Here is a 10,668-nt window from a genome sequence, read left to right on the forward strand (position 1 = left end):
CGTGGAGGGGATACAGGAGAACTACCAGATATCATCACAGCCTGAAAGCAACAATGGAACTGCCAAACCAGGTAAGGAACATTTCCATAGTCTCCTTTTGCAACAAATATTCTTCATGCTTTAATCTGACATGAAAGCTTCATTACAGACAAGAAAACAGTTGGAATTATTAACTTGATAACTCTTGTGACAGTTACTGACACAGTAGGCTTTTATTAGCAAGATAATCTCTTGTCCCACAAAACAAATTTGTGACACACATGGGGATACACAGGGACAAAAGACAAACTATTATGGATGGGGAATGAGTGTGACACAGACGGTGCAGGCAGTGTTTAAAGCTGTGCTCACTTATCCTTTGCCTCAACCTTGGAGTGTGCCAAACTATTTTCAAAACAATGATCAATAGTGATGAGGACAGGGGATATGAATCTCTGTTGTCATCTGAGAAACAGATGTTATGGTTTCAAAAATTTTCAGGAAGGGTGGAGGAGGCTGTTAGTCAGGCAGTTTTAAATTAGTTTCACACTACCCTCTTAACCCTTTCATGTCTCAGTTGTATTGGAAGAAGAGAGTTCTTGAAGTGATTTGAATTGTTTGATGTGAATTGTTTAACAATTTATCTACATTTGCATGTTAAAAATGTTTACTTTACAGAATAATTTAAAATATGTTGGTTTGATAATTCTGTGAATATCTCACCAGCTCAAGATTGCTCTGATTACACTGCACGGGAACCAAGGAAAAATGGTATTTTCATTGTGAGACCTGACCTGAAAAACAATTCCTTCCCTGTGCTCTGTGAGATGGAGTCTTATGGTGGGGGCTGGACTTTACTTCAGCGACGCTATGATGGGAGTATCAGTTTCAATCGATCCTGGAATGAATACAAAAGGGGCTTTGGACAATTGGATGGTGAATTTTGGCTAGGGAATGACCTGATTCACCTGCTTACTAAAGGTAAAGAGATGGCCCTACGTATTCAGCTGGAAGACATTGAAGGTCTTAAAGCACATGCAACTTATGACCGTTTTTCAGTGGCTAGTGAACTTGAGCGCTATCGCCTGACTGTGGGACACTACTCTGGTACAGCAGGGGATGCTCTAAACTTCAGCCAGATATTTAACCATAACCAGAAGTTCTTCACCACTCCCGATAGAGACAATGACCAATACCCCTCTGGAAACTGTGGGGCCTACTATGGCTCTGGTTGGTGGTTTGACTCTTGTATGTCAGCAAATTTAAATGGTAAATACTACCAAACACGATATAAGGGGGTTCGTAATGGTATATATTGGGGAACATGGCCCAACATCTCCACAGAGTATTATCCAACTAATTACAGACACGCATTTAAAACTGTGACGATGATGATAAGACCCAGTAGCTACAATCCATAAGTATACAGAATTCTGATAAATCAGATAATAATATAAGGAGAAAATGGAATGTGAAAGATGTAGAACTGCTACATAACACTGACAATATATTTACAGCTTGTGACAAACCTGGCATGTCTCAATAACTAATTTGATTGTTAGTGCTGCATTTATTTAAGGTACGTATGACTAACAATGACAGATCAATGAGCAACTATTTTGCATTACATTTTTTTACATTATGTAAGGTCTGCATAGTAATTTTGTTCTTCCACGCGGCTCATGGCAAAACCCCTCTTTGGTTGTATATCCACTTGCAAAATAACCATGTCTAAGCTAAATAACATAAAAACAACAATTTGGTGATCTTTAGGATTTATTATAAGTTCTACAGTGATCAAGGTTTTCTGACATTACAGGTGTGTTTCAAGGTGATTTAATTAAGTGTTTGTTCTTTTGTAGAGGGAATATAAAATTTGTTTAAATGTAAATAAATGTCTGACAGCGATCAGTGAAGCTGCCTAAACCAGCAGAACTGTAAACAATTCTGGTTGATGCACATTAGTTGAAAATCAGAAACAATAAAAATGTTTTTGGTGCTCACATGGGTTAAATTACAAAACTTACAGACTTGTCTTTTTTTCTGCGTTGCACAATTGCACACAGGGCAAGAGTACAACCTACTGGTGGAGACAAGGTATAGCAAACATTCTGTGGTAATGACACATTTTATTTAGGTTACAATGCACGAAACATACATTTCATAAATAAGGCTATAGTTTAAGATCAACCAGTCTCCCAGATGTCTACAAGACATTATTAAATATCTTTACTTCAGTAAATGTAAACCAAATGCCAGTCTTAAATGCATAAAACACACAGCAGTGGGACACATCGAAGCATTACTGCATGTCAAAGTTTTAGGAGTCGACATAATTAAAAAATTATAAGACCAGTGTCAAGCAGTGGTTTACAGCCTTCCCTCAAGTCACACTCCCACTGCAGTGAATAGAAATCAAGACAATGCATCCAGCCACCGCAGCATATGACACAGCAGTGCAGCCATGACAGGAGCTGGAAGACATGGGCAGATCTGCACATGTGCAGCATAAAGCATGTGTGTGTATCCTTTGTGTATGTTAAAACATACGCTGCCCTACAGCACGCACATAACGTTTCAGACTGAATCCAAAATGTTGAGTCTGCTCACTACGTACAATCCCTAATGAATCATGCCAAGCCATGTCTCTTTTTCATCACTTTTGGTCTCTTTGGTCAAAAAGGCCTACTATGCTGCTGAGAGGATGAAATGTAATGTTTGAACATAGACAGTTCAAGTCAACAGCAGAAAACCTGTGATTTCAGCTGTGATTTCACTTACTGTAGCTAAAAAACAAGTTTTCAGTCTCTTCTGAAATGAAATACATTGTAGCCAAGTTCCACCATGGCCCCAATCATGAGTGCCCAGAGAGGGACGAGTACAAAACTCAAGAATATGTTTGTTAGATTCTCAAGTCTGGCACAAAGTGTCAGACAAAAGGCCAATTTTAGAAGCATGGCCACCAGGTACCAAATCCTCTTCTTCAGGTCCTGGGTAGCATTGTGTGGATCAAAACCTGGCTTGCAGCGGCCCACCATTTTAACAATGATCATCAGGAGGAGAATAGTGTCAAATGTCCACACAGGAAGAAATATGAGAAACCAGTTCCAGTGGATTTTCTCATCGAGCTTCAGCACCAGCATGATGAGGAAGGCCAGTGTAAATATCCACGTCAGGAACACCCTCTGTGCTAGAGACATTTTTGGGTCAGGCTGCTGACAACTTCAGGGAACGTTGGCAAGATGTGCCTGCCTGCAATGAAACATTATGTTATCAAACAGTCAATGGAGTCAAAGAAGGTCACTATGTTTAGGGTCGTTTAAAGACAATATTACTGTAAAGAGACAACTAGTAGGCTACACAGATCTATCTATCATATATGTGAACTGTATCTAGATTAGTCAGATGAAGATAACATTAGTATTATATGTGCTAACTGTACCTGACGATGGCTGCTAGACTAGCCTAACATAAACATTGATGTTGCCTGAAGTTAGTAAAGTGTTGTTTGCTAACGTTAGAGCTTTTCAAATTCTGTAGCCTTGACAACACAAGGCTCTCAGGAAATGAGCCTGAACCCTTCCAGCAACGTTACATAATTGTAAATACATCAATATCTGCGAGGATTCATTCATTTAACAAGCCATCATGTAACACACACAAACGTCGTGTTTAGCCGTCTGCTAGCTCACAATGAATTCAGCTAGTTACCTAACGTTACTCACATCAGCTGGAGTCGCCTTACACGGAAGTCAGCGAGTTCTTTCTTGTCTTCGATATCTTGTGGGTGAAAGTATTGTTGTGCGATATTAAAACGAGCAAATGCTCACATATAATGCCATGTAATACTGCGTACAGCAGACTTACTGCAGCTAGCTTGCTATGCTAAGTCCAGTTGAGTGTTCCAAATTCCATGTTCCTGCGTCATCGTGGGCGTATATCGAGCGGTCATCGCTGCCATTTGAATGTTGTATCTGGTTGTAATTTAGTTTGATTGTATTTTTATTCAAAGATTCTCATTTGACCAGCACAATGTCAAATGGCAAAATTGTGATTTAAGAAAAAAATAATCACCACAACCATATTGTAGATCCCATCATGGAAGACTTCATTCTACATTGTTTTACTTTGTGGCCACAGTATTGTAAAGCATAGAAATCTTTGCAACACTCAACGAAACAGTCACCCCACTGTGTGATAAAAAAAAAAAAAACAGTAGGCAATTGAATGCAAGACATCATCATCCTAAACATTGTTCAGGTAGTGATGACTTCTCAACAAGTGCCAACTCTACATGGTTTGACTTTCATGTCACACTTGTTTTAAGAAGACAATAAAACAGTTTAAATAGGTCTTAGTAGGAAAGCAAAGTATCCACAGAAAATATACTGTATAGGCTAACTTAAGATGAACTTTTGAATATCCACTTTACTGTCTTGTGAAATGTCCCTTCCACAGTTTGTCACAAGGTCTGTCAGTGCCAGTTTGTTTGTGTAACATCTTTTTCATTCATCATCCTCATCCTCTGAGGATTTTTGGCTCCAGTTCAGCAAAGGCTTGCGATCAGTTGGAACAAAGGGTTCAATCCGCTGCCATCGACTAGGTGGCCAGATTATATGAGATGCCCTGCCATGAAGGAGCCCCCGGGAAACCTGTGATGAATTTTTTTTTTTTTTTTATTGATCAACATTGAGCCATGATGGGGAGAGAAACATCAGTGGAGCAGGGGTGTTTGTATTGTAACTGACTTGATATACATTATTTATGGAAGGAAACACTTACTGGTCCAAAACTGTTGCTGTCAAAACTGTGTCCATGATGATCTCCCTCTATCCATAGATGTCCATCAGGAACCCTTACATAACGATTTTTATATCCTAGAGTTCTGGAGGAATCAAATTTTGGGGCACAATGTGAAAATTACAGTGTCATGAATGATGAACTTACTTGTTGATTTTGATTTATGTGTTTCAGAACACTATAATATGTGTTTTAGAATGCTGTTTCTGATGTTATGATTAGCTTTTTACTCATCTAAGCTGAGAGGGGCTATTGTTAAACTCAAAGTTTTTTTTTTAATTCTCAAAATGGAGCACATTTCTCTTATGATAATTACACACATACACATATGTTTTTTATTGTGCAGGTCTGCCCAATATACATGTCTCAATACAATACACCCACTCAAATGTTAAGGGACGAGCAACCTATTAGAAATTAGGAGGAGCATAGTATACGTGAGTGCTTGGTTATTTCTACATTAGCACTAGACTAACTACAGGACTGTGAGGAATTAGGAGTGTTGCACTGCTCTGAATGTATGTTCAGTACTTATTTTCAGTGTACTGATTTTGAGTTAGAAGTTATGACCCCATTATGTTAAAGGTATCGAATGCATTCTTCCCCCTGGACATGGTACATGCTGATTTGTTTACATATCGGCAAAGATACTCTCTAAAGAGCCATGTCGATTGACAAGGTAATATTACACCATTTCATACAGATATTATATTGCATCATTGCCGTAAAGATATATGTGATTTTCCGGGTTGGAGGAGAGCGAAGTTGCAAGACTGGTTCTCCATGGGTAAGATATGGCTGGGAAGGTGTGCCATTCTCCCTATTACACGTTAGTTTAGCATCAAAATGACTTTAAAACTGTTATATTAAGGCAAAAAATGGCAAAGGATGCCTTTAATTTGATGCGAGATTGCCTACCAGTCACACTTACTTAATGAAGTCTCCCTCTAAGGCAATGACCCTCTTGATGATTTTCTGCTGAGGGTTTTTAGGAGACCTGACAAAAAAGGACAAAAAGTTGGGTAGCTGTCCAAACAAAGATAAGCAAGAGATTATTTCTGGACTCCTCGGTATGTGCCTGCATCCCATTCTTATAAATGAAAGGCATCAGAATAAATCAGTTACTTACACAACAGAGACAACATCCCCACGCTGCACCCTGTAATTTCTTACACTCCAACGATTCAGAAGTACAACATCAGATGAATGACCTCCTTCTGGGTTCAAGGAGGGCTGAACAAATGACAAATGGAACTTTAATAGCAAATGGCCCATGTATTTGATTTTGAGCAAATTTTACACAAAAAAACATTAATTTATGGCATAACACAAAACAATATTTTCTAGCAAAACTGTATTAGACTGGAAACCTCACATACTTTTTAACTTTCACAATGTCTAAAGACATGCCCAAATATTTTAGTTTTGAACAAAAAAAGTCAATAAATTTGCCGTCTATCACTGTCACTATTATGCTGCTTTCAACGTGTTGGTCATGTTGGTTGCTCCCAATAACATTGACTGCACCCAACCGTCAAGCCTTCTATATTGCTCTAAGTAATTTAACAGCTGCACCATATGTCCTAGTGTAGGCATAAGAGGGACACAGAGGCTTAAAATACACTAATACATTGGTAATGCATTTGGACAACAAACACAGGCAGTGACATATATTAATACATGTATTAGGCCTAAGTAATAAAGCCTCTCACCTGCATGGACGCTCCATCCACACGTGCTACATAGGCAAGACGATCAAGAACAGTGACTGTCACAGGTACAGCCACAAAGAAGCCACTAACAAAAGCCTTCAAATATTTCCGACCAAATCTTGTCTGCTGAGCCATCACCTGTGGAAAGGGGATACAAGAACAAAATGAAGCTGCATATTAAGCTGGGGCAGCTGTGGCCTACTGGTTAGCACTTGGGACTTGTAATCCGAGGGTTGCAGGTTCGAACCCCAACCATAGGCACGGCTGAAGTGGCCTTGAGCAAGGCACTTAACCCCTCACTGCTCCCCGAGCGCTGCTGTTGTTGCAGGCAGCTCTCAGTGCCGGGATTAGTGTTCAGTATTCTTCACCTCACTGTGTGCTGAGTGTGTTTCACTAATTCACGGATTGGGATAAATGCAGAGACCAAATTTCCCTCACGGGATCAAAAGAGTATATATACTTATACTTATTATTTCTATATGATAGAAATTATTTTCTAGCACAGAATTTGGAGGATAACATCTTCCTTTCCATATGAATTACAATTCATAATGTGCCAACTCACTACACAAGAGATCAAAACCGCCTGTGCAATGCGCAACATGCTCTTTTGAGACTTATCTTGTTGGATACTCTCCAAATTAGTGTCATCTCTATTCTTCATGTAGCCTAGTCCAATATTTGTCCATGGATTAAACCTATGTTAGTGTTTATGTTATTATGTTGATGAGTATGTTAATGACTAGAGTTCATCATCATCGTGCTTCTATGACCTCCCATACCCTTTCTTAAGTGCTGCCTCAACTGTGATACAGTGCAGCTACTGTTAGAGAAACACAACTTTTGAGGAAATCAGGTTGCCGTCTACCTCAGTTAGATATGAGGGAGCTCTCCAACATTATTTCTACCAAGAGCTACTTCGACAAAGTTAACATGGCCAAGAGCTAGTAGTGTATGTTAGTGTAATCACATAGCTGATCTCTACCCAAACAATTAGCTTGGTATGCGTTTTAAGAATCCTTTTAACTCTTAACCTTCTCTAACCTTGTAGACTGAATTGGGGGGTTTTGAACCTTGAACCTTTTGGAGAGCTACCACCAGAGCCCGTCTAATTAGACATTCTCCGGAGCTACTCAAAAACAGGTGGGAAGGTGCTGATAGGATAGCTCTCAGGTAGCCTACCTGTTGGAGTCAGACCCCTTGGATTGGGGGTCTGAGTTGGATTCTTATACCATAGTGTTGTACCATAGTGGTTTTAACCCTGCTAGGTTACTATGGGGGTGGTTAGCGATAGGTTCCCTGGCCAGTTAACGTTACGTCCCCCACGTTTCTCCATTCATTGGAATTGATTGACCGGTTTCTCACTTTTTCATGGCAAGCGCGCAGGTGGATACTTGATTGCTAAAAGTTACTCTGACTAAATAGCGTTAGTTCGCTAATGTTAAACTCGATGTTTAATCTAAGCAGTGATCTCGAGTAAAAATAATGATTACTTTTCCAGGCTAAGCTAATTATCCTAACAGGCAAACGTTACACAGTAGTCTATGCTAGCGGTACGTCGATGTCGCGGTTCTGTCTAGCAATGCATTCACATCATGATAACACTTTAGTCCCGCATCAATACATCGTGACTGTGATATCTATTGTCAAAAGCTCACTTGACAAGTACTCCGATTTCTGTCAATGCTAATCTGCTAGTCTACTCACCTAGCGAGAGATTCGCTGGTCCGTCTCGCACCGAGTGCATTTCCAGGTCCTAGAGGACATCAGCTTCTGTAATGCTATGTTGTGCAACGTGCCTGTACAGTCGGGGTCATGTGATGTATGGAAGTTTGAATGGCATGCAGATGACCTAAATATGTTTTTAGGCTTTGTCCAAAACGGAACTTGCAGATTCAAATCTCAGATCAACAAATCAAATCAAATACATATTTAATGTCATTACTGTGCCACAATTGTGTGTCCATAGCCTACAGATTTACCTATTTGAAACATTTCAAAATAAATGTTGCATTTGCATTTTAAATTTTGCATTTGCGTTTTGCATTTCAAAATAAAACTTGGAGTATATGCTTATTGTTAGCAGACGCTTTTGTCCAAAGCAAATGTAGGCCTAAGTGCTTTGGTTATACTACATTTAGCTGCAAGGGAAGATATCAAGTCTGTTAAACGTTAGGAGACACTATGAAAGCATTTTAAACACTCTTGTTTGTGTTGGTATGTAATTTGAACAGAACAGGCTAAATAAAAATGTACAAACATGTAACTGTAATATTTTATTGCAGTACATTAGGACCACTGAAGCGCAGCTGACATGTCGACATTAATCTTCCACACCCCAGGTGTAAAGTATGTGTAGGGCTTTATACTGCCCCCAGTGGCAAAATCTTACATCGAGTATGTTTACATGGAGTTTGGATAGCGGCCAAATGTCATTGATGGTTATAGCAGTCAACTCAATGTCTTGCCTGCTTTTTCAAGATAAATACATTCCATTCCATACCCCAGTATGAAGTATGATATACTTTTTTAAACACTTCATTCTTTTTTGCAAATAACTGGTAACCAGTTAAGTTAAATTTGAAAACAACATTGATCATGATCAAAAACATGATCCCAAATCAGCTCCATTATAAAAAGCCATTTCCTCAACAGAGCCATGTGGGAGGGATGTTTCCAAACAACGTTAATTTGCCATTATCAAAGACACCCTCACAGAACCACAGCAATTATATTGTAATACTGTATATTGCTTAATGCTTTACATACATGCCACATGCTGCCAGAATATGCTTCTGCAAACTGCACATGAAGTACATCATCATTGAGCACAACTGACACATTCTACTGAAGCAGCTCTAAATACTGTACTTGCAGCGCTTAAAACGTCTGTGCGTCTCTTTGGCACGCCAGCAATCCATACAGAACCATTACATGGCACAATGAAGACTAGTACACATTACACAGTTTCAGCCATAGCTTTAGTTCAGGGCATGTATATGTAGACATAGGCATCATATGAAAGTTCCCACTGAAAAGAGAGATGCAGTATTTCTTTGTAACAAAATGTGCTTTATGAAGTACTCACCAAGAATGTTTTATAGGGTGATGTTTTGGTCAGGCAGTGTAAGCCTCAAATAGTGCAATGTGAAAGTTTTTCAGTTTCCTTTCAAAAACCCAAAGCATTTAGCTTGTGAAAATCATTACAAGTTACACTCAGCACATGCCTTGTTTTAATTCCACTACAGGATTACAAAAAAGTAGAGTTTTATAAACTGTGTAATGAGCGCAAGGCTGAGAAAGTCAAGAAATTCACAAACACAAGTCTAAAAATATTGAAGACTCATTAAATATACTGTTTAGGTTTTAGCACCTTTCAGCAGTTCAGAAAAGCATTGAATGGGTTGCAGGACTAGCTGCATAGTGTGACCTTTGTGTAAGGCCACAGTACTATTGGTAACTATACTGTACATCAGTATCATAATTATTAAACATCTATCAAAAATACATATGATTGACTAAAGCTGAAGTATTCTAAATGCAATGTGGACCTGCCAGATGTGTACATTTTGCAGTAAACTATTTGCCCTTTTTAAAATCAGATAATGTTATTCAGTGTGTTAAATCTCTTAATGGCTCCTAAAAATATTAAGAAAGTTTGAACCCAATCTGTGAAAGGGTACAAATATGGCACACCAGTCAGGTATAGTGTGTGCTTGTATCACCCATGCTCCTTAGGACCATTTACAATTTACAATGTGAATCTCCCGTGATGCAGTGGTACTGTTATAGCTGTGAGACCTTGCGGGGTACAGTCCGTTGGCGTGGTTCCGAGTGTAATCTGTGGCTGCGGTTTAGATGTGGTTTGGGAGGCAGGCCAGAGGGATCGGCGCTGGGGGGGACAGAGAGGCTGTGAGGCAGCGGTGTGGCCCGGCGGAGGTTGTTCCGTTCATACACGCTGTAGGGAGGAGGCGTCTTGCTGCCCCGCCGCACCATGGGCTCCTCCAGAGTGGGGACAGGCACAGGGAGAGGCACTGGAGAGTCACTAAGGGCAGGGTCCATGCCACAGGTCTCCGACACACTGCAGCGGCTCAGGGAAGAGATGCCACTGCTACAGCTGCCAGAGCGAGCTGGGGAGTTGAGCACCAAGCCACCAGGAGGCAAGCAGTCTATGGGG

General features: G+C 39.9%; 3 protein-coding genes across 4 annotated transcripts in view; all 3 read right to left on the reverse strand.

Annotated features, from left to right (window-relative positions):
• Positions 1 to 1,514: 1,514 nt before the first annotated feature.
• On the reverse strand, positions 1,515 to 3,898 carry tmem60 (transmembrane protein 60). Of its 2 annotated transcripts, none has more exons than XM_048256078.1 (2): positions 3,705 to 3,898; positions 1,515 to 3,231 (listed from the first exon to the last, which is right to left on the reverse strand). In XM_048256078.1, exon 2 carries the CDS (start codon positions 3,177 to 3,179, stop codon positions 2,781 to 2,783), a length of 399 nt encoding a protein of 132 aa, XP_048112035.1. In that variant the 5' UTR covers positions 3,180 to 3,231; positions 3,705 to 3,898; the 3' UTR covers positions 1,515 to 2,780. The 2 variants fall into 2 exon arrangements, with proteins under 2 accessions (XP_048112035.1, XP_048112036.1); XM_048256079.1 differs by lacking the exon at positions 3,705 to 3,898 and adding an exon at positions 3,422 to 3,686.
• Positions 3,899 to 3,963: 65 nt separating this feature from the next.
• Positions 3,964 to 8,292, reverse strand: immp2l (inner mitochondrial membrane peptidase subunit 2). The gene is made up of 6 exons (XM_048256077.1): positions 8,199 to 8,292; positions 6,492 to 6,629; positions 5,909 to 6,012; positions 5,711 to 5,776; positions 4,762 to 4,864; positions 3,964 to 4,631 (listed from the first exon to the last, which is right to left on the reverse strand). Exons 2-6 carry the CDS (start codon positions 6,624 to 6,626, stop codon positions 4,485 to 4,487), a joined length of 555 nt encoding a protein of 184 aa, XP_048112034.1. The 5' UTR covers positions 6,627 to 6,629; positions 8,199 to 8,292; the 3' UTR covers positions 3,964 to 4,484.
• Positions 8,293 to 8,754: 462 nt separating this feature from the next.
• Positions 8,755 to 10,668, reverse strand: part of dock4 (dedicator of cytokinesis 4) — a gene marked incomplete in the record, with an annotated part of 29,691 nt that continues 27,777 nt past the window's right edge. Inside the window, 1 exon segment of the mRNA XM_048256836.1 lies at positions 8,755 to 10,668. Coding sequence (XP_048112793.1) covers positions 10,278 to 10,668 — 391 coding nt within the window.

This window comes from Alosa alosa, chromosome 11 (genome assembly GCF_017589495.1).
Source record: "Alosa alosa isolate M-15738 ecotype Scorff River chromosome 11, AALO_Geno_1.1, whole genome shotgun sequence".
NCBI classification, from domain to species: Eukaryota; Metazoa; Chordata; class Actinopteri; order Clupeiformes; family Clupeidae; genus Alosa; species Alosa alosa.

Excerpts from the sequence above, each read along its gene's own strand:
- tmem60 (XM_048256078.1), bottom strand. The coding sequence starts at position 3,179 with ATGTCTCTAGCACAGAGGGTGTTCCTGACGTGGATATTTACACTGGCC.
- immp2l (XM_048256077.1), bottom strand. The coding sequence starts at position 6,626 with ATGGCTCAGCAGACAAGATTTGGTCGGAAATATTTGAAGGCTTTTGTT. Across the intron at positions 6,013-6,491 it reads TGGATGGAGCGTCCATGCAG|CCCTCCTTGAACCCAGAAGG; the intron begins GTGAGAGGCTTT and ends TCATTTGTTCAG. Across the intron at positions 5,777-5,908 it reads GGGGATGTTGTCTCTGTTGT|GTCTCCTAAAAACCCTCAGC; the intron begins GTAAGTAACTGA and ends CTTTTTTGTCAG.